Source organism: Xenopus laevis, chromosome 7L (assembly GCF_017654675.1).
Source record: "Xenopus laevis strain J_2021 chromosome 7L, Xenopus_laevis_v10.1, whole genome shotgun sequence".
Classification (NCBI taxonomy): Eukaryota; Metazoa; Chordata; class Amphibia; order Anura; family Pipidae; genus Xenopus; species Xenopus laevis.
Genome location: NC_054383.1, coordinates 119106211 through 119130493, shown reverse-complemented (window position 1 = coordinate 119130493; position 24283 = coordinate 119106211). Strand labels below are relative to the sequence as shown.

The 24283-nt window shown below is 39.0% G+C and overlaps 2 protein-coding genes across 2 annotated transcripts; both read right to left on the bottom strand.

The window, feature by feature from the left end:
- Positions 1 to 7947: 7947 nt before the first annotated feature.
- fth1.2.L (ferritin, heavy polypeptide 1, gene 2 L homeolog) lies at positions 7948 to 9772 on the bottom strand. Its single transcript, NM_001090588.3, is given in 4 exon segments — positions 7948 to 8180; positions 8635 to 8760; positions 8910 to 9056; positions 9525 to 9772. Coding segments are annotated over 4 exon segments (531 nt in total). The 5' UTR covers positions 9627 to 9772; the 3' UTR covers positions 7948 to 8024.
- Positions 9773 to 15514: 5742 nt separating this feature from the next.
- Positions 15515 to 18428, bottom strand: fth1.1.L (ferritin, heavy polypeptide 1, gene 1 L homeolog; the record flags this gene model as incomplete). Its single annotated transcript, NM_001096738.1, is given in 4 exon segments — positions 15515 to 15886; positions 16452 to 16577; positions 16738 to 16884; positions 18191 to 18428. Coding segments are annotated over 4 exon segments (531 nt in total). The 5' UTR covers positions 18293 to 18428.
- Positions 18429 to 24283: the final 5855 nt, after the last annotated feature.

The following is a 24283-nucleotide window of genomic DNA, read 5'->3' as shown; positions in this document are numbered from 1 at the left end:
GATTTAGAAAAAGACTTTAATTAGCCGCCTGAACGCAAAAATTAAATGTGTGATATTTCCTAGTTCACTTTTATTGTGATGGTAAAGAGCCCTGCACAGAAGGTGAGTAGATGTCCTACCACCTGGACATTAGAAGAAGAAGTATTAGGAGTATGGAGGCCTTATTGGTCCACTGTAGATGCACCTATCCCATCACCACAATCAGTTAACGTTGTTTAACCTGTTCCTGTTGGTTAAATAATGAAGTTGTATTGCTCCATCAGCTTGGGTGTGCCTATTGCCTTATTCAGGCCAGGTAGCATCTCCACCCAGCAGATGTCACCAATTCGAAGCATACTCCACCCCATCAGATATTGGCAGAGAGAGAAATGTGTTGTTTTTCAAATCCATGGGGCAATTTAGACCTTTGTGTTCTTTAAATGACATGGCCTATTATGATTTCCAGTCCAGACATGCCTTTATATTCTATAACAATCTTTGGTTCTTTCATTATATACATCTGGGGTATCTAGTGTGAGTAGGTAGCCCTTCAGATTCTGTTCAAAGAGCATTGGAAAGCCTAATTAACTTTAAAGGAATACTGTTATAGGAAAATGTTTTTTCCCCCAAAATGCATCAGTTAATAGTGCTGCTCCAGCAGAATTCTGCACTGAAATCTGTTTCTCAAAAGAGAAAACTTATTTTTTTAAATATTTAATTTTGAAAATCTGACATGTAGTTAGACATATTGTCAGTTTCCCAGGTGCCCCCAGTCATGTGCTCTGATAAACTTTACTGCAAGTTGGAGTAATATCACCCCCCCAGCAGCCCATCAGCCAAACAATGGGAAGGTAACCAGATAACAGCTCCCTGGTAGAACAACACTCAACTGTAAAAATCCATGTCCCACTGCGACTCCTTCAGTTACATTGAGTAGGAGAAACAACAGCCTGTCAGAAAGCAGTTCCATCATGAAGTGCTGGCTCTTTCTGAAAGCACATGACCAGGCAAAATAATCTGAGATGGAGCCTACACACCAGTATTATAAATAAAAATAATACACTTGCTGGTTCAGGAATGAAATTTTTATATTGTAGAGTGAATTATTTGCAGTGTAAGCAGTGTAATTTAGAAATAAAAACTACATAATTAAAATCATTACAGAATCCCTTTAATGAAATCAAGAAGAGCCATAAGCTACACAGGGAACCAATGAAGCTGGGAGTTGGACAGATACTCAGGGATGAGTGTTTGTGTGTGGTGGGGGTGCAAGTTATATAAAATGGGGAGTCCAATCTACATCCTTCCAGCTGTTGTTGACCTACAACTCTCCGCCTTTGGCTGATCAAGTGTGGATTGAAGGCTGTACATTGGATAGCTGATGTATATATATATATATATATATATATATATATATATATATATATATATATATATATATATATATATATATATATATATAAATATATAGTCATATGATTCACCGGCACTCACCCTCAATTGATCAAATCCCGGGTGCTCCTCAGAGGGAAGCAAATAGATACAATTAGGAGCACTCACGGGTATAGTGATAAAGAACTGTCTTTTATTGGAGTCTTACAAACTACCCCACATGACGACGGTTCAGAGAGAACCGAAACGCGTTGATGTGGGGTAGTTTGTAACACTCCAATAAAAGACATTTCTTTATCACTATACCCGTGAGTGCTCCTAATTGTGTATATATATATATATATATATATATATATATATATATATATATATATATATATATATATATATATATTACAATAACTATGACTGCTATGTTTAACCCCCAAAGGGTCTCCTTAGATAAGGGGGCAACATAAATGCTGATCCTGTTCTACCTAGCATTGCCACCTTTTCTGAAAAGAAATAGGATTTCAAGCAGTGCTATGAGGGTCAGAGGGATTTTGCCAAGTCACTCTAAGAACCTATTTGTTTTGCTGAGTCACAGACACGGGATCCTGACTGAGTACTAAATGTGCAAGTCATACAAACTGTCTGAGATCTCTCATCAACATCTCAATGCACAAAAACTTTGGACCACATTCCTCAGTGTAAGTAAAGTACTTGAGGAACTGTTTACCTGGAAATTACTAGCAACTGTGCATGTGAAATTATACTGGTCTGGGAAAATCTAGGTCTTTTTTTGCCTGACCAAACCTAGCCTAGTGGAACCCCCTTGCCTCTGTGGAGGGATTGCTGAAGGGGGTTTGCTGCACTTAGAGATGCCAACTAACCCCATGGCATTAGGATGATAATGATTCACTCATGGGGTGCAATGGGGAGTGATAAGTGGTGGTTTGGGGTTTATCGAAACCATATTTTTATTGTTGAAAATATGGTAATTGATGATATTTGCTTCTTTATAAGAAAAAAGTTAATGATCTTAATATTAGAGTCTCTTTTGCAGTCAAATGCACCCTTAGTCTGGCCATAGCCAGTCTTCATGGACTTATGCCTGGGCCCCAGGGGGCCCCACCAGAGCTATTCTGTGACTATGTTCTTTTCATATCCATGACATAAAATGGGCCCCAACTGATGCTCTGTGGATATTAAAAAGTTTACAGAATGAACCATTTCAAACACAGCTAGAGAAGAGGAGGCTGCTGTTAGTGCCCCCCATTTGAGGGACAGAGAGAACATATATCAGGGATGTCCTGCCTGCAGCCCCCAGTCTTGGGATAGTGGAGGGATACTTACATTTCAACATTAGCAGAAGGGCTGCACATTGTATGCTACTAATATAATTACTGAAAATATCTGTTATTTGTTAAACAAAGCAATATGCCCTTTGCACTTTGTACTGGCTTTACTTTACAATATTTACTGCTGGGAGCTGCTCTAGCTGCTGTCTCTAGCCTACTCTTAAACCAACCCTGACTTCAAATAATGCCAAGCATTATATTTTCTTGCAAATATAATTCATTATTTTTGCATATCATTGTTTTGTTTACTCATTGGCAAGCAACAACTGGAAAAAGGGGAAACAGGATGGGAAAAAACATGTTTTGGCTGCAAACCCCAGAGGCCTTGGAGTTGTCACATGCCCCATACAGTAAAGGGAAATCATGGGACTTGTGGGTCAGAGACTGACTGAGGCAAACGCTGCTGAGATAGCAAATAAAGGCTGTCCTATTAAAGCAGTAAGCCTTGATAAAATTCAATCTCCTTTGGCTTGGAGGTTGTTGTGAGGGTTTTATGATAATGAAGCATTGTGACATATTTTATGGAAGGTCAAGTTGTTCTTCCTATATGAGAAACAGTCTAATGGGAAGCCCATGTCAATATATAAATCCAGGCAAGTGAGTCGTAGTTATTTGTCCTTATACAATGTATCAAAGCCAATACATTTTATATTGTAGTTCCACTATTCAACCCAATTCAACAAGGGGGCAGATTTACCAAGGTTCGAGTGAATTTTCGAAGTTAAAAAAGTTCGAATTTCGAAGAAATTATTTGGATACTTCGACCATCGAATAGGCTACTACGACTTCCATTTCAATTCGAAGTAAAATCGTTCGAATATTCAACCATTAGATAATCTAAGTACTGTCTCTTTAAAAAACTTCGACTTCAATACTTCAACAAATTAAACCTGGCAAAGTGCTTCTAGACCATTTTCTAAGCCTTTACACAGCAAAGTAAAATCATTCGATCGTACGCTTAAATCGCTAGAATCGTTCGATTAGACCGATTTCATTGATCAAACGATTTTACCTTGATCGTACGATGGCCAAACTCTGTGAAAAATACATCAACTTCGATATTCGATTTCAATTCGAGGGTCGAATTTCGAAGTATTTATCACTTCGAAAATTCGACCCTTGATAAATCTGCCCCCTTTTGTATCATAGATAAGTGACTTCCTCATCTCAAGCAGGAGAGCATATCATGGGCCAGTGCCTTGCCTATCTTGTGCCATCAGACATATGTGCAATATAATTTATTATTTTATTTTACAGTGCTTTTACTATCAGAGGAAGCAAACTCACCTGAGCTTAATGGTTATGTTATATGTTATATGTTATATATTCACCAGACGGTTTCTGGACTTTAACCAAATGAGCTCTTTATTTCTCTGCTAAGCTTTATCATTTTATAGAGAGCTTTATATATCATGTACCTTGAATAGTTCACTCCTGGGAGCTATATACTGCCCAGGAGAGAACCAAGAGTCACATATGTACCCTGTAAGTGGTTGGTATCTTCCAAATAACCATTTTAACATTTAGTAGTGGCCAAGTCTTTAATGTGACAGTTTAGGTATCACAGTAATGAGGGCATGAAGCTCCAAGGACTAAGTGATGCCTACTATTGGAAGAAAGATAATTCTGTAACAGTGTCCCTAGGTTCTCCAAATGAAATTAACTTTATTGTCACAGCATTCCTAGAGGGCCTGTAACAAGATTCACAAAGAAAGTTAATTGTTACTGTTGTTACTGGAAATTTAGCTTAAAGTGGGCACACCTGTGACACACCTACCATTTTGTAATGCACGATACTTATGGCTCTGAAACTGAAATAGTAAGTACCACTGTTAAATAGCTTTAGAGCAGAGACAGAAAATACTTCTAGTAGGATTATTCATTTGTATTTGCATTTTGGGATATTTCTATGGACTGAGTTGTATCTAGAGACTAAGCAAGGGAATGTTGAACAGCTATGGCACATGTGGTGGCTAATGTCTTTTGCTCCTCATCTTTGGGAGGTGCCCATATTGTCACTTTCTGACTTCAGAATGAACCTCCTGACACAGATAGTGCAAGCAGTTCATGGCCTGATTTCTCATGTTTGCTTTTGGGTAGAGAACTGCTTGTACCGCAGTGGAGTAAAATAGGGACGCTTGTACCAGTGTCAAGTGGTTTACAAAGGAAGATATCATGGGTAGTTTTGGGCAATTATCCTACTCCTAATAATCCCTTTGCCTCCCAATGGCCTGAAACATGTTCTGTGTGCACACAGAGAGGTGGATGCAAACAAAAGGAATGGCAGGAGGCATAGGCAAAATCAAGTGGGCATTGGCATTCTTCAAAACAGACAATGCGAGCTAGACCACCTACTAGTGTTTCATGCTATCTGCTTTACCCCCAACCAGTCCCAGAGATGGGGTATAAAATAGACTGATATCTCTCAAATATATATATATATTATTAAGGTAGCCACCTACAAGTGGCACAGCTTGGCCTCAGGAAGTTTCTTGATTCTGTATCTCAAAATTATGTATCCTAGGATTTCTTGTGAAACAAGAGGTATTCCTGTATCTGACAAAGGCAAGGTGTGAAAGAAATTCCTTAGTAAAACCAACCGAGCATTTGGCCACCAGAGAGCACACTTTTGCTGTGTCTAAGGATAAGGTTTAAGTGATTTGAATGGCTCCCAGCCTCATTTGAAAGAAGGCAATCAAAAGGTGCCCCTGAAAATATTTTTACTGAACTTTTAGAAACATATATAAACCATGCTTAGAATAATAGGATATTATTTTCTTTGAAATGCTAAATATGGGGTATACAGTTTCTGTTGTACTCAAAGATGGGGTGGCAACTTGTTTTCCGAATCATGGAATTAGCGTTTGGTAGGCAGGTAAGCGTAGGATTTTGAGCTTAGAGACAGGGACACCAAGGCTTTGGACAAAACACAGGTTTATTAGGCACTGGGCATTCCCAACAAAAGGCAACTGAAAACACAGTTCAGCAACTTCAATACAAAACATTCAGGGTCCCCCCACCTTAGGGCTCTCGACATCCAGGGAGCAGTGTCGGATTGGGACACCAGGGGCCCACCCAAAAATCTTAGACCAGGGGCCCACCAAAAGACATTAGATCAGGGGCCCACTCTCAGAACTATTATAATTCCTCTCCTTGTGCAACCTCTATTCTGCTAGACTCTTTTTTTACATGCTATAAAATATTATTCAATCTATTTAGTCACTTTGTTTTCATAGAAATAGGGAATGGCTATGAAATATGCCAAATGTTTTGAAGCAGGAGGGTCCATAGACACCTGGGCCCACCGGGAGTTTTCCTGGTATCCCTGTGGGCCAGTCCGACACTTCCAGGGAGGCTCTCACCCTCTGGAACTGCAGAGCATTTGGGCTTCTCACTCAGCCCTGCTGGCTTCCCCTCCTGGGACTCAGGCTCATTATCCTTTGCCAGTCCCTTCTCTCCTCCAGGGATTAAGGCTCACCAGCCTCTGCAACACTCTTGCTGGCAGCAAGACCCCTTCTGCCAGGCACTGTTTGTCCCAGCAGTACCACACTTCCCTCCACTCTCTGAGGTGTCCGGAGAGCCCTAAGGTGTGGTGATACAGCCCTTTTACCTTCCTAGGTAGCTCCTTTCTCAGCTGCCACTTAATTACTTGGCTGAGAGGGAATATTAACCCTACCTGTGCTGCAACCCATATCATGAAACTTAAATGCACTCTCTTTTCATGGCACTTTCCCCCACGACAGTGGCGTTTCCCAAACACCCTGTCACATACCCTCCCCCCCTGTTTCCACCCACTTAGTGGAACACTTTTACCATATAAGAATTCCTTCCCTTTAAAGGGCTCACACTACCTTTTCAAGGCAATGATTTATTCACTGTACCTTTAATTAAAGAGCTAGGGACCTGCTTGTCCATTGCACACCCTTTAAAAGGGATCTTGACATTTCTTTAGCCTGTAGGAGCTTTAACACTTTCCTCCAAGACAGTGGTGTTTCCCAAACACCCTGTCACAATAAATATATATATATATATATATATATATATATATATATATATATATATATATATATAGATATATTTGAAGGAATTCTTATTGAATTCCTAAACTTTGTGGGGAGCCTTTCTTCCCCTTTAATTCTTAGACTATAGATCAGGGCCCCTCTTCTGTTTAAAGTGGGTCACCACAATTCCCTTTAGTACAATTAAATTGTCCACTGCAGTGACAACCTTTAATTTACTAATCTCTCTACTACAGTAGAGAATGTAATTGTATTAAGGGGGATCATGGTGACCCACTTTAAACACCATGTGAACCTGTCTGACCAATAACTAAGGGACAGTATTATATATCTTCCCTCTGTGAAGTGCAGGTGAAAGTGTAGTGGCAACTTCCTGTCTTGTTGCCTAGCTACAGCAGTCTTTAGCCTGGCAGGAAATGTCTGTACAGGAAATAAATTATCTCAGAAAATACATTTGCTGTGAAAAAGCAGAATAAATGTAACTACATTAAAAATATATAAATATGCCTCTAAATGAAGCAGTATGGTGTTTCTCAACCCAAGGAGGATTATTTCACTTAAGAATTTAATAAAGGACTTTGCCTGCTTGTACCACTAGTAATGCATTTTTCTAATAAAAGCTATACAAACAATGGAGGGCAGGGGGAACACAAATAAAATATAAATAGGCCACATCCTTTATGCAACTAGTTTTGCTTGATAAACTAGCAAGATCAACATTGTTTTTTTGTATGTATTCATCCCCATTGTTTAGGCCTCAGCAGGAACTCACCTAGAATGGAGTGATAGTCACGCATGACAATGAATACGTTACTTCCTGATATGTGTTATTAGATTTGTATCAAATAGATACTTTATGTGCAGATTTAGGGCATTTTCACTTATTGGGCCTTAACTGGGTAAACCTAGGCTTTTGTTACATTTATGGGCAACAATTGCAGCTAGACTCTTTTTATCACAGGGATACAAAGCATTTACCAATGTTTGTGTAAAAATCCGTTAAGGAAATGCATCTTACTCTGAATTCCGTGTGACTACCCGCTTACCACCCCCTTTCATAAAAGACCTCCTAGGCACAGTTTGGAATGCTGAAAAACTTTATTGAAAACATGTTGACAAGCACAGCAGCTTCTGCATGATTGAGATCAGTAAGAGCATAGATGTCTTCCCATCATCCTCAAGATTAAAAGGTCTGAACATGGGCATGGGAGCTAAGGTATATTCCACACAGATATTAAAGAGACAGTATTTTGAAACAGAGAGCTGACTGGTTGTTTCCACCTTGAGAGCGCGCTTAGCTACTCTCCCCCAGGGTGTGCTTGTCGAACAGGTACTCGCCCATGCCGTTCTGCGGTACCCCAAGGCGCTTCAGGTTGGTGATGTAGTCTCCAAGCTGCTTCATGGCCTTCACCTGTTCTTCCAAGTACTCAGATTCAAGGAAGTCGCAGAGCTACAATGGAAATAAAAATAAGCTCTTTATTGAGGCCGTAAAATATTATCTGCATGCATGTAATGAGCAACTGTGAACATGAAAGGCAAAACTATGTGTTCCTACCATCATGGTCATGTTTGCACAATTCATTAGAGTTCTTTTTTTTGACAGTAGGGGACTTTTCCCCTGCTTAAAAAGCAAGAATAACACCAAAAACAATGAAATATTCCATACATATTATATTTCTACCCGAGATGATTACCCTAAATTACTTTACATAGATTTGGCAGGTCTCACTTGAAATAAACAGAGAAGGAATGTTTTGGCCACACTAGTGATGCCCCTATACTTTAGTGACTCTATAAAGGGTTGATTGGAAGCTACCTACTCGGTTGATGAAAAATCATTTGTCATTGTTTAGCCGTATAAGCATACACAGTCTATGGTAGTTACTAAAAGTCCAGGTACTTACATGAGCATCAACCTTGTCGGATGCCAGCTTGTGCAGATCCAGTAAGGCTTGGTTCACGGTCTTCTCCAGTTGCAGAGCGGCCTGCGTGGCTTCCAGGGTGTTACCCCATTCATCACGCTCTGGTTTCTAACAAAGACAACAAGGAGTCAGAATACAATGCCAACAGTATTAAGTTGCCATAGAAGGTTTGTGACCCCCTTACTTTCTGCTGTTCTTTACTCTATCAAATAATAGACATCCCTTTATTTTATTTTGCTGGGGTTTGACATCCTCACCTTGATATCCTGAAGGACGACACGGCCCCCACGTTTGTTTTGGTATTTGAGGAACTTTTCGGCGTGCTCCCTTTCCTCATGACTCTGCTCCTTGAAGAACTTGGCCACATGATGGAGTGCCACATCATCACGATCGAAATAGTAAGACTGGAAGGAAAAAAAATGCACCTTTAGCAAGTTTCAGAAAAAGGCAAGTTACATGTATGTGCCTAAATAGATTTAATGTCCAGGACTAGTTATTGCTATTGGGGTAATTGCTATGGTAACACCATAAAACAATGTTCATTCTGTGACCTATGAGAATTAAATCTAAAGGAACATTGTTTATCTAATCAAGTGTAATTTGCCCAGGGTGTGAACGAGCCATAAAGCTCCACCTTCTTGCCTTACTATGTACACCGCTTTGCCATATTTTACACATAATCCTAAAACTGCAGCTCTTCCCCTAGATACCATTATGGTACATGGCATTATTACAGTCCCTGGCATCATTTATTCTTACTAAACACACTATTCCACAGTTACAGTCCCTTCCTCTGACACCATCTTGCCTTGCTGTACACACTATCCCACATGGCACATGATAAAGTCACTTTGTTATAGATAGAGACTCACCATGGACAGGTAGACATAGGAGGCATACATCTCCATGTTCACCATCCGGTTGATGGCGGCTTCGCAGTCGCTGTGGAAGTTCTGGCGCACCTGGGATTGCATGGCGGCGTTTCGGTGTTTGCTGGTGGCGCAAAAAGTCACAAAAAAAGAGAGTAATGTGTGTGAGAGAGAGAGTTTGGTCTAAAAAAGACTCAGAGAGGGTTCCGTTCAAACACTGTTGAAGCAAGAACTCTACTCAGAGCCAGAGAGGAGGTTTATAGTTTTGCACAAAGGAGTTCTGTATTTATAGGCAGCCAGCACTGAATTCTGGGGCAGCCAACACCCCCTGCCTCTAACAATTCCTCATGGCAGCCAATCAGCTCTGTGCAATAGGAGAAAGCAAGGGAGGGGGGGTTGGAGGAGGGTGAGAGGCAGCTTTTCTTGTGTAATAAGCATGACTAGTTCCTATTGATTGTCATTACGTAAGCCTGGAGATTACCGCACTATAGAGAACTGTAAATTAACCCCCCAGGTTGCAGTGTTTCTATGTCATTTTAAGAATGGAGAGGAGTTATTTAAGGGGATGTAAACCCAAAAATAACATTTATCATAATGAAAGAAAATATTATTTTGGGCAACTTTCCAATACAGTATACATTTCTGACAAAGTGTCAATGGTTTTAATTTTATATACAGGTGTATAAATATAACTGCTACTAAAACTCAGTATCTTTCTGTCCCTTTCTAGTCTCAGCTTTGACTACTGAAATAATGTAGCAGAAGCTAGCAGACCAACAGATCTGTAAAAAAGCAGATGAGATTGACTTCTGACACACTGTTTTAAGAGATTGAAACAGCAGTGCAGAAAGGGACACAACAATACTGCTTCCAATTACATTTACAGATACAGGTATGGGACTTGTTATTCAGAATGCTCAGGACCTGTGGTTTTCTGGATAAAATGTCTTTCCATAATTTAAATCTGCATACTTTAAAGTCTACTAAAATCATTTAAACATTAAACAAACCCAATGGGATTGTTTTGTCTCCAATTAGGATTAATTATATCTTAGTTGGGATCAGGTACAATCTACTGTTTTATTACAATAGAGAACAAGGAAATAATTTTAAAAAATGTGAATTATTTCATTATAATGGAGTCTAATTCGGCCTAACTCCCATCCATGTATTGCCTTAATTTATCAAAACTTCTGATAGTGAAAAGTCTGTGTGGGAAAAGTCTAGACAAAACCATGCTACAATTTGAATTTTGCAACTTTTTCTAATTTGATGCTCAAATAGTACGACTTTTTCAAATTGTCGCCCCATGACGTCGATTTTATTGGATTGTCGAACGCAAACCAGCGCAGATCACAAACATTTTCCAATTGTAAAAGGGACATCTGCCATTGACTTCTACATGACTTTGACATGACTGCATTACTTTCTCTACTAAGCTGTATCGTCTTATAGAGAGCTTAATCTGTATGTGCCTTGAATAGTTCACTCCTGGGAGCTATATATTGCCCAGGAGAGAACCAGGAGCCACATATGTACCATTTAAGGAGTTGGCAGCTTCCACATAATCATTTTAACATTTAGTAGTGGCCCAGTCTTTAATGTGACAGAGTTTGGGTATCACAGTCAGGGCCACCATTAGGGGGGCACAGGGGGTACTCCTGTACTGGGCCTGGGCCTAAAGGGGGGCCGGCTGTGCTGCAGTTTTCAAAATAGCCACACACCCCTTGGCAGCGCAGAAGCCGCAACGCTTCTTTGGAAGTCCTGAACCGCCGAAAAGCCAAAGTCCCGAACTGCCAAAGTCACAAAAAGAGCCAAAGTTAAAGTCCAAAAGCCTTGAAAAGACCCGAAGTCAAGAAAAGAGCCGAAGTTTAAGTCCCAAAGCTGCGAAAAGACGCAAAGTCACGAAAAGAGCCGAACTTAAAGTCCTGAAGCTGCGAAAAGACCTGAAGTCATGAAAGGAGCCGAACTTGAAGTCCTGAAGCCACGAGTTCAGTTCTACTGAACACCAATGTGGTGTGGGCGTGATCCGGGGTGGGGGCGTGATCTGGGGTGGGGCTTGGGCGCTGGGGTGGGCCCAGTGGCCCTGAAAATGTTGTTGTATGGGACCACGTGATTTCTAATGGCGGCCCTGATCACAGTGATGAAGCCCCAAGAACTAAGTGATGCTTACTGAAGGAAGGCACCCCTTGGCTATTGTAGGTTGTGCATTTGTTTAATTCCCTAGCTGTGTAGCTATATGGGGTATTGCAATTGCAAAAAAGATAATTCTGCAAGTTTCCCTTTATTTTTACAGCATTCATAGTGGGCACATCTGTCCCACACCTGTCATTATGTCATACATGATGCTTATGGTTCTGAAACTGAAATAGTAAGTACAACTGTTAAATAGCATTAGAGCAGACACTAAGAAAATACTTCTAGTAGGATCATTCATTTGTATTTGCATAATGGGATATTGCCATGCACAGAGAGTCATATTTAGAGACTAAGCAAGGGCTATGGCACATGGGGTGGTCAATGTCTTTTGTTTCTCATCTCTGGGAGGTGTCATATGAACCTCCAGACACAGGTAGTGCAGGCAATACAGGGCCTGAAAAAATTCTCATGTTTGCTTTTGGGTAGAGAACCACCTGTACCAGTGTCAAGTGGTTTCCAAAGGAAGATGGCATGGGTCGTTTTGGGCACTTCTCCTACTCGAAATACTGTCTTTGCCTCCTGCTGGCCTGAAACATGTTATGTGTGCACACTGAGAGATGTATGCAAACAAAAGGAATGGCAGGAGGCATAGGCAAAATCAAGTGGGCATTGCCATTCTCCAAAACAGACAATGCGAGCTAGACAACCTATTATTCTTTCATACTATATCTGCTTTACCCCCACCCCAACCAATCCCAAAGATGGGGTGCAAAATAGACTGATAACTCACAGACTTATATATTATTAAGGTAGCCACCTACAATTGGCACAGCTTGGCAGCAGGGAGGTACTTGATTCTGTATCTCAAAATTATGTATACTAGGGTTTCTTTTGAAACAGGAGGTATTCCTATATCTGACAAAGGCACAGTGTAAAAGAAGTTTCTTAGTGAAACCAAACAAGAAAATGGCCACCAGAGAGGACCTTTGCTGTGTCTAAAGATAAGGTTTCAATGATTCCTTTGGAGGCACCAGAATGGCATCTTCCATATTTTTTGCTGAACACTCATAAACATAAAGGAACTACTGTATAAACCATGCTTAGGATAATAGGATATTGTTTTCTTTTAAATGCATAATATGGGGTATACAGTATCTTCTGTACACAAAGATGGGGACGTGTCTTGGTTCCGAATTATATTGGTGCAAAGCAGAAGCTAAAACATAGTTGTCAGAAATGGCTTTATGGTATTTCCAGAAAGGATTTATTTTACCAGGCTTGGGTAGTGAGTGTGAGAGTGAGTTTATGTGTGTGTGTGTATAGACACACACATACATATGTATGTATTAGTCATGTTGGCATAGGCAGATATTAATAAAGATTCAGGGAGGCTTAACTTCTAAGAGAGATCAGCTGCTTCATATTCATATATACCGTAATTATAAGTGCTCCATTGGAAAACAATCTATTGGTAGCCACCCCAAACAAAAATGTCACCCGCCCTTCTGCCCTGCTTGTTGGCCCATATGTTACATATGTGTGTTATTTTTGCAATGCCCACTATTTACCTTATTGGTTTTCTCTAGACTTCACTGGCAGACTATATTGCCACATCTAAAATTAATTGACTCTCTTACTCTTTACCTAGTTACTGTATCTTTAACCACAAGTTATGTGCAATTTCTGGTTTTAATATTTATTGTCTTTAACAAGTGCAGTACCAATTTATAGAATAATCCTTCTAGCTGGCAAATATAGGAGGGTTGGGTCCCATTCCTGTCTTAACAATGAGTTTCACTGTATGAAAGAAAAATATCCACACTAGTGTTTATGGGTGATCTAATCTATAAACCTAATAGACAAATATAAGGACATACTGCTTGTGGAAAATATAGTTTGTCTGAAAAGTACAACTTGTTTTTGTTTTGAAGACACTCCAAAATGACACAGATAAATGTACATTGAGGCAATGTGTTCCCTGAGGCATTGGGGGTTTACTGTTTTGCTATTCTACACAGTTTAACTGAAGAAATTGAAATACCTTGAATGATTTTAAGGTGGACTAATCTGTACCTGGTGTCCCAGTAAGAGTTTGTTCTATATTGTCCATTATTCCATCCTAGTCATCCTTTGTTAGGCCTGGAATGAATGGGCCCCATTTAAGATTTACCTTTGGTGCTCTAGACTTTAGAGAGAAACATGTAGTTGTGGCTGGCTTGGAATGGAGTAACATTGGAGTAGCATTTGGCAGGAATGTCTTGGAAGCATTTTAATTCTGGGAGATGTGGAAGGTACAAGTGGCCTCTTAATTAGTTTTTAAATTTCCCCTTACAGAGAAGGTTCTTAACATGCTTGATATGTCTTGTGTTTGTCAAAAAGATTACATCAACTTTATGTATTGTTCTAAATTCTCCAATAAGGAGCTTTCTGCTGGGATTAACTCTACATTGACTTGCTTCTATTATAGTGAGAGACACATCTGGCCAATCATCGTTGGCCCAAAATATTTAAAATTTGTAATTAAAGGTTGGAATATGATTAGGTCAGTAAGGGAAGTCATGCCATCAAGTTGTAAGATTAGTGAGTTGGCCCATTTGATCACAAAAGTGACCAAATTGATTTGCTGAGCCTGGGTAGCCCATGTGGAGTAGCTTTTCATAAGGAATTCTTATTGAATTCCTAAACTTTGTGGGGAGCTTTACTTCCGTTTTAATCCTTAGCCCATAGATCAGACCTAAAAATAGGCCCCTCTTCTGTTTAAAGTGGGTCACCAAAATCTTCTTTAGTACAATTACATTTTCTACTGCAGTGATAACCTTTAATTTACTAATATCTCTACTACAGTAGAGAATGTAATTGTATTAAAGAGGGTTGTGGCGACCCACTTTAAACACCATGTGGACCTATTTTGTGGCCCCGACCAAAAACTAAGGGACAGTATTATATATCTTCTCTCTGTGAATTGCAGGTGACAGTATAGTGGCAGCTTCCTGTCTTGTAGCCTAGCAACAGCAGTGTCTTTAGCCTGGCAGGAAATGACTGTACAGGAAGTAAATTATCTCAGAAAATGCAGTTGCTGTGAAAAAGTAGAAAAGTGCGTCAAACTACACAAAAAAAATAAAATATATATATATATATATATATATATATATATATATCTGTTGTCAGCAGCTGATCAGCGGCTGTTGTCAGCCTGCATAATTTTGCAGGCTGAGAGAAGCAGATCTGCTCAGTTCCTCTGCTCCATTGATTTAAATCTGATCAGCCTGTGTGCGGTCAGCCCAATAAGGCAGTGTGTCCATAGCCATAACTCATGCAAATAATATAGTGAGATGTGCCTCTTTTAGAACCTAATAAAGGCATTTGCCTGCTTGTACAAGTTATCTAAACAATGGAGGGCAGGGGAACACAAAAAAAATATACTGTAAATAGGTCATATCCTTTGTGCAACTAGTTTTGCTTGATAAACTAGCGAGATCAACATTATTTTTTTGTATGTATTTGTCCCCATTGTTTATGCCTCAACAGGATCTCACCTAGTATGGGGTGATAGTCACGCATTGCAATGCATACGTTACCTCCTGATATGTGTTATTAGATGTGCAAATTTAGGGTATTTTCACTTATTGGCCCTTAACTGGGTAAACCTAAGCTTTTGGTTCATTTAACACTGTTTGCTCAAAACAAAGCCACATTTTTGGGCAACAATTGCAACTAGACTCTTTTTATCACAGGGATACAAAGCATTTACCAATGTTTGTGTAAAAATCAGAGTTAAGGAAATACATCTTACTCTGAATTCCGTGTGACTACCCGCTTACCACCCCCCTTCATAAAAGACCACCTAGGCACAGTTTGGAATGCTGAAAAAACTTTATTGAAAACATGTTGACAAGCACAGCAGCTTCTGCATGATTGAGAACAGCAAGAGCACAGATGTCTTCCCATCATCCTCAAGATTAAAAGGTCTGAATATGGGCATGGGAGCTAAGGTATATTCCACACAGATATTAAAGAGACAGTATTATGAAACAGAGAGCTGACTGGTTGTTTCCACCTTGAGAGCGCGCTTAGCTACTCTCCCCCAGGGTGTGCTTGTCGAACAGGTACTCGCCCATGCCGTTCTGCGGTACCCCAAGGCGCTTCAGGTTGGTGATGTAGTCTCCAAGCTGCTTCATGGCCTTCACCTGTTCTTCCAAGTACTCAGATTCAAGGAAGTCGCAGAGCTACAATGGAAATAAAAACAAGCTCTTTATTGAGGTCCTAAAATATTTTCTGCATGCATGTAATGAGCAACTCTGAACATGAAAGGCAAAACTATGTGTTCCTACCATCATGGTCATGTTTGCACAATTCATTAGAGTTCTTTTTTTTTTTTGACAGTAGGGGATTTTTCCCTATTGAAGCAGGTTAATTAGAGTGAAATGTGCTTATAAAGCAAGAATAACACCATGGATCATTAAATATTCCATACATATTGTATTTATACCCTAGATGATTACACAGTATTCAAGACAACAGTACATCAAGAAGTGTCAAACATGCATATTTCTGTTGACTTTCTAGATAAACATCAGTCATATCAAGAGATTTGGAAGATCCCATTTGAAATATACAGAGAATGAATGTTTTGGCCACACAAGTGATGCCCCAATACTTTAGTGATTTTATAAAGGGATGATTGGAAGCTACACACTCAGTTGATGAAAAATTATTTGTCATTGTTTAGACGTATAAGCAATGTGGAGGCCTACACAGTATAAGGTAGTTACTTAAAGTCCAGGTACTTACATGAGGATCAACTTTGTCGGACCCCAGCTTGTGCAGATCCAGTAAGGCCTGGTTCACGGTCTTCTCCAGTTGCAGAGCGGCCTGCATGGCTTCCAGGGTGTTACCCCATTCGTCACGCTCTGGTTTCTAACAAAGACAACAAGGAGTCAGAATACAATGCCAACAGTATTAAGTTGCCATAGAAGGTTTGTGACCCCCTTACTTCCTGCTGTTCTTTGCTCTATCAAATAATAGACATCCCTTTATTTTATTATGCTGGGATTTAACATCTATACTAGGCCCTCACCTTGATATCCTGAAGGACGACACGCCCCCCACGTTTGTTTTGATATGTGAGGAACTTTTCGGCGTGCTCCCTTTCCTCATGACTCTGCTCCTTGAAGAACTTGGCCACATGATGGAGTGCCACATCATCACGATCGAAATAGTAAGACTGGAAGGAAAAAAATGCACCTTTAGCAAGTTTCAGAAAAAGGTAAGTTACGTGTATGTGCCTAAATAGATATAATGTCCAGAATGGACTAGTTATTGCTATGGGGGTAATAGCTATGGTAACATCATAAAACAGTGTTGATTATGTGACCTATGAGAATTATGTTATGCATTATATTATAATATTATAATATTTATTATAGTATTGGCATTTGCTACATAGGACTTAGCTTTTATATATTAAAAACACCTATCTAAGGCCTATGTAGAAGATGACAAGACAATATTCTGCCTAAATTAGTAGTTTGAACAGTTACATATAAATGGTGTAACAGGAAGTAATCTTCTGGCCAGTTGGTATAAATTATTCCAACAATGGCTACCAACCCCCCCCCCCACTACCAACTGTTTCTGCATCCAGACCTCAGGGGATGCTGGGAGTTGCAACTGGACAATAGCCAGAAGGTCAACCCTGCTGCAGAGGAATACTATACATGCAGTCATGTGACTATATTACATACAGTCATGTGACTGTATTTATACACGCAGCTAGGTAGCAGTTCCATTACAAACAGAGCATAATGGAATTTCATTTACATTTTACTCCTTGCAGTCTTTTCTGTAATGGATTTAGAGAAAAACACACCCTTTCAGTTGTCATTCGTGGGCTGAAACTTGTATTTAAGAGCATTATGGCTACAGAAGAGCATTTCATATAAATTCTATGTTTATTGTATTCTGTATGTTAAAAAGAACAGGACAGATTTTAAGTTTCCCTAGTAATGCTGCACCTCCCCACCCACCCTCTGCAGGAAGTGATACTAAAGCTTTAGATGCTGACCCAGGAACATTGTTTATCTAATCAAGTGTAACAAGCCACAAAGCTCCACCTTTTAACGTCCTTGTACTTTGGTGGAAAAAAACATGGTGTGCTTTTCTCAGCAACTCCAAGCAGAACAGGGAACCAGATAAGAGTAACAGAAACATGCAGCTGGGGTGTGTGTAACCACATACACAAGGCACTGATAGGGCTGGAGGCTGGGCAGCTCTAAAATGAGTTAACGGACACCTTCTTGCCTTACTATACACACTGCTTTGCCATATTATACACATAATCCTACAACTGCAGCTCTTCCCCTAGATACCATTACGGTACATGGCATTATTACAGTCCCTGACATCATTAATTCTTACTAAACACACTATTCCACAGTTACAGCCCCTTCCTCTGACACCATCTTGCCTTGCTGTACACACTATCCCACATGGCACATGATAAAGTCACTTTGTTATATATAGAGACTCACCATGGACAGGTAGACATAGGAGGCATACATCTCCATGTTCACCATCCGGTTGATGGCGGCTTCGCAGTCGCTGTGGAAGTTCTGGCGCACCTGGGATTGCATGGCGGCGTTTCGGTGTTTGCTGGTGGCGCAAAAAGTCACAAAAAAGTAATGAGAGAGAGAGAGAGAGTTTGGTCTAGAAAAGACTCAAAGAGGGTTCCGTTCAAACACTGTTGAAGCAAGAACTCTACTCAGAGCCAGAGAGGAGGTTTATAGTTTTGCACAAAGGAGTTCTGTATTTATAGGCAGCCACCACTGAATTCTGGGGCAGCCAACACCCCCTGCCTCTAACAATTCCTCACGGCAGCCAATCAGCTCTGTGCAACAGGAGAAAGAAAGGGAGGGTGTTGGAGGAGGGTAAGAGGCAGCTTTTCTTGTGAAATAAACATGACTAGTTCCTACTGATTGTCATTACGTAAGCCTGGAGTATACCGCACTATAGAGAACTGTAAATTAATTCCCCTGGTTGTAGTATTAAGGTGTTTCTATGTCATTTTAAGACTGGAGAGCAGTTATTTAAGGGGATGTAAACCCAAAAATAACATTTATCATAATGAAAGAAAGCGCCATTTTGGGCAACTTTCCAATACAGTCAGAATACATATAAATATAACTGCTACTAAAACTCAGCATCTGTCTGTCCCTTTCTATAGCCTCAGCTTTGACTACTGAAACAATGTAGCAGAAGCCAGCGGACCTGCAGATCTGTAAAGGAGCAGACAAGATTTACTTCTGACACATTGTTTTAAAAGATATTGAAACAGCAGCACAGAAAGGGACAGAAAAATACTGCTTCCAATCACATTTACAGATATGGGTATGGGACCTGTTATCCAGAATGCTCGGGAACTGGGTTTTTCTGGATACAGGGTCTTTCCATAATTTCTAATTAATCTCCATACTTTTAGGTCTACTAAAAAAATCACTTAAACATTAAACAAACCCAATGGGATTGTTTTGCCCCCATTAAGGATTAATTATATCTTAATTGGGAGCAGGTACAATGTACTGTTTTATTACTATAGAGAAAAAGGAAAGAATTTTTAAAAATGTGAATTATTTAATTATAATTGAGTTTATTCTGAGAATTCAGAGCTTTCAGGATAATAGGTTTCTGGATCTTATACCAGTACAGTGGAACCTAATTTTTACATCTCCCCATTTTAAGTTTTCCCTCATTTTACACTATTTTTGAGGCCCCAGTCGCACTTTACATTATCCTTGATTTTACACAATTTTTTTCTGATCCCTTGAAAAATGTAAAATGAAGGCTCTACTGTAATTTTAAAACAGCTAAAAATTGTATATTGAATGTATATTGAATGTTGCATTTTCTTTCATTATGCAAGATTTAAGCGGGGTATTTACAAAATTTTTTTCATAATTAATAACTCCCATCCACAAATTACAAAAAATTCTGTTTGGGAAAAAAACGTGTAGGAAAAGTCTCGACAAAACCATGCGACAATTGAAATCATGCAACTTTTCTGAATTTGACACTCGAATTGTACGACTTTTTCAAATTGATGCGCGATAACGTAAATTTTTTCAGATTACCGAACGAAGACCAGCCCAGATCACAACGGCAAGAAACATCTTCCAATTGTAAAAGGGATATCTGTCATTGACTTCTACCTGACTTCAACAGGTTTTAGCTGGAGTATTTTTGGATTCAGATTTTTAGCAGCTATGGAGTATAATAAATCTCAAAAAATTTGAGTTTTTTTGTCCTCTAAAAATTTGAGTTTCGTCCCTTTAAAAAATTGACCAGAAAAATTCAAGGTTTAATAAATAGGCCCCTGAGTTTTGGGTTTATAGCTACTTCAAGCCTGGTTTGCACAAATGACTAAAACTCTGAAAATTAATTGTGAATACCAACTCAAGTTATGCTTGCTGCTCACACAAGTAGCTCTTTGCATGGAGCAAACACGGGGATGCAAAGCTGACAATTTTGCACCCATTAGGACACATATAACTTGCCCCTGGCATCAGTAAATGAATCCTAAAGTTACAGGACCTATGTAATAATATGCCATTTTAGAGCAAAGGCACATGTCATAAGCCTGCGTGATTTGTTATCCAGGAGATTAATGACACCTGTGAGTGGGCAACAAATCACTCAGAACACTAACAATCGTCTCCACCAGTGTTGTTAATCGCCAAATGCCAAGAATGGCTATGTTTGCTGTTATTTCTGTACAATGTGGCTGAAAATTATAAATTAGTAAGCAGTTATATAAATCAACAAATGACAAATGGCGGAAGTTGCTTTTTACTCCCAAATGGCCATTTGGGTGTTAGTTTTATGCAATGTTTGTTGGGCGACAACTTCTTCTTTAGGAGCTTGATATAAGGGCTATATGCAGCTATGTGGCTGAGTTATGGACAGAGAAGCCAAGCTATGACTATATCTCATAGTGGCAATACTGGAAATCCCACTCATGCTTATTAGCAGTGCAGTTTGTGGTACTGAAAGAAGAAGATGTATTAATGTGGTGATAACAGGGCACTTCCACATTGCAGACTATGGCGTTAAAGGGGTAGGTTCAACTTTAATAACTTTTAGTATGATGTACAGAGTGATATTTTAAGATATTTTGCTTCTGGTTTTCATTAATTGTGGTTTCAGAGTTATTCGGCTATTTATTTGGCAGTTCTCCAGTTTGCAAGTTCAGCAATCTGGTTACTTGTGTCCAGATTACCCTAGCAACCATGCATTGATTTGAACAAGAGACTGTAATATGAATAGGGGAGGGCCTGCATAGAAAGATAAGTAATAAAACATAGCAATAACAATACATTTGTAGTCTTATAGAGCATTTGTTTTTAGAAGGGGTCAGTGACTCTCATTTAAAAGCTTTAAAAAGCCAGAAGAAGAAGGTAAATAATTAAAAAACTATGAAAGGCTAATTGAAAAATTGCTTAGAATCTTATTGCTTGAGGTACAGGTACAGTATGAATATAAAAAGAACAGTTATAATGACATTGTAGATACACCAACTCCAAAAGTAAAACATATGGATTCCCTGAGGTCAAGAAAAAAAAGTCATGGCCATATAATAAAAAAAAAGGTTGTAGGCCCAAATATTGTACAGGGTGGGGTACACAAATTTTTTAAACACACAATTAAAGGAAAACTATACCCCCCAAACAATGTAGGTCTCTATAAAAAGAAATTCATAAAACAGCTCATACGTAAAATCCTGCTTCATGTAAATAAACCATTTTCATAATAATATACTTTTCTAGTAGTATGTTCCATTGCGTAATCATAAATAGAAAATTGCCATTTTAAAAAATAAGGGGCGCCCCCATGGGATCGTACGATTCACTGTGCACTCAAACATACCGAACAAACCATAAATGTTAGGTCACATGAGCCAATTAACAGTCAGCGTTGTGTCTTTTGCTTCCACACTTCTTCCTGTTACAGTTAGAGTTGTAGTAATTCTAGTCAGCTGATCTCAGAGGCAGCACACAGACCATCACAAAATGGTGGTTCAAGGCAAGAGATGTAAAAGGGCAAGATTTATTTAAATATATAGACTAGTTTGGTAAGATTCTTTAATATGCCACTTAATATGATGTAAACTATCTGTTGCTTAAGTGTTCATTTTGGGGGTATAGTTTTCCTTTAATGATAAACTGGTAGAGAGCTGGAGCTGGTGCTGGAGATACACACTGCCGGATGGAGCTGGAGGCTGAAGGTATGGGGATGAAGGGTTGGAGGAGATCTTAGAAGAAGTTCATCTGATGCACTATGTGGAAGAGCAAGGTACAAATCTGCTCTACAAGTCCCATGGTTGGACAGAGAAAAATGTGTGTAGGTCACCTTGGGGTTCTACAATATTGTGCATCTACACAAAACTCCACAGTGACTTTCTTTCAAAACTTTTTTTTTATTATCCATCAATATTGACAAGCCATTTCAATTTTTTTTTTTATAAAATGCATGTGTTCCCCTACACAGAGGAGAACTATTACATAGCATAAAAACATATTACAGAAAGCTACATTGTCACATTGAGATGTAAATAAACATAATGAAATATGCATATCAATAAACAAATAAACTCGTTTAACAACATGAAATGTCATTTATTCCTTTGTATTCGTCTCCGTATATATTTTGTCATGCAATAATAAACGTCTCCTTACATTTGGTCATGTCGTCCCAGGGTTCCAACCTTGTTCTAATTAAGGGCTCTCCCATCTTTCACAATTAACAGATACATCCATCACTGACTGGTATACCTAATCCAAGGGGTCCAGATTTTCATATAAATATTGTATTTGTCTGAAATAATACTTAACAGTTGTTCATTCACCATAATCCAGTTCATTTTGGTACGGAACATAGATATGGGGAGTGAACGCTTTTTCCAGGAAGAAGCTATAGTTTGCTTTGCTGCAATAAAAATAAACTTGAATTTGAAATTGAAGCGCATATCAAACTGTTTGTTCGAATTCGTTTTTTGGGGTGGAATCCCTTTGTATTTTGCGCATCCGAAGTCTACTATATTTTTGCGCAAGATTTAAACCATTGTCTATTTTAATAAAAATAAACTGAATCAATTTACGTAGATATTTATCAGATACTGGAATTGTTTTATTAAGAAGTACCTGGATGGGATCTTTCCGAAGTCTAAGTCCTGTAATTGAGTCTATTAAGGTAAATATTCTGGACCATAGTCTCGTAGCTTCCCTACATTCCCACCAGGTATGTAACATTGTCCCTCTATTCCCACAATTCCTGAAACAGAGAGGGCTACAGTTTGGATAATATGCATTCAATTTGGTAGGGACCAAATACCATCTACTCACTACTTTATATAAAGTTTCCTGTGCCAAAATGTTAATAGAACTCTTTGCTGTGTTCACCCAGATTTGCTGCCATGTTTCCTCATCTATAGTGGCATTTAAGTCTTTTTCCCATTGTTTGGTATAGGAAGGAGGGGAAGAATTGGACATTTTGACTATCTCCTTATATAATAGTGATATCACTCCATTACAACATGGGAACTTCAAACAAATATGTTCCCAAGGGGTTAAAGTTCCTATATTGGTAGAGTTTCTAAACACTTCCTTAAGGTAATGGTAAATTTGCATATAGCGAAAATATTCATGTTCGGGAATGTTACTTTGTTCCTTAAGTGAGTCCCAATTTTTAATACCTTGAAGTCCTATAAATTGGTATATAAATCTCATGTTATGATCCTGCCACCATTCAAAATCACATCGCTGTAAACCCGGGGGGAAAGCAGGGTTACCACATATTGGCATTGCAGGAGAATAAGAGGAACTTAAAACTATTTTTTTCCGGACCTGGTCCCATACTGCTAGTGCCATTTTCACTATTGGGGTAGTAGATAGAGGCCGTTCTTGCTTAGAGAGTCCACAGTGACTTTCAATACCTTTACATAATACACAAAAGTCATAAATAATCTGTAAAAAATATCCTAAGAAGTATAAATGCACTCAGCCGGCACCCTAGTACTTTAACATCCTGATATTTTACATTAGGGTTTACATTATTCAATAGATACTGTTTTTTTTTTACTGGTACTGTTTTATTTAAATGATTTCATTAAGGTGAAGTCTATGGTTTATGGCCTTCCCATAATTTGGAGCTTCCGGATAACAGATCTCATACTTGTACATATGGAATAAAGCAAGTTGTTTTCAGTTAAAAGTTTACACTTTTTCAGGTGACAATATCCCTTTAAAGGAGAAGTAAAGCTTAACTAAAGAAGTAGGTAGGAATGTTGTACTTTATGTTTTGGGCTTCTGTACCAGCCCAAAGCAACCAAAGCCCTTTATCAGTAAAGATCTGTGTCTCCAAAGATGCCCCAGTAGCTCCACGTCTTCTTTTCTACTGATTCACTGCACATGCTCTGTGCTGCTGTCACTTACTGAGCTTAGGGACCCACTCACAATATACAGTACACATAGAATAGAAATGTCACCATATAAGGGTGATTAAGTAATTAATACAGATAATTACTACATGGCAACACAGAAACCAGTTCAATTAGCTGTAGAATTTAATAATCA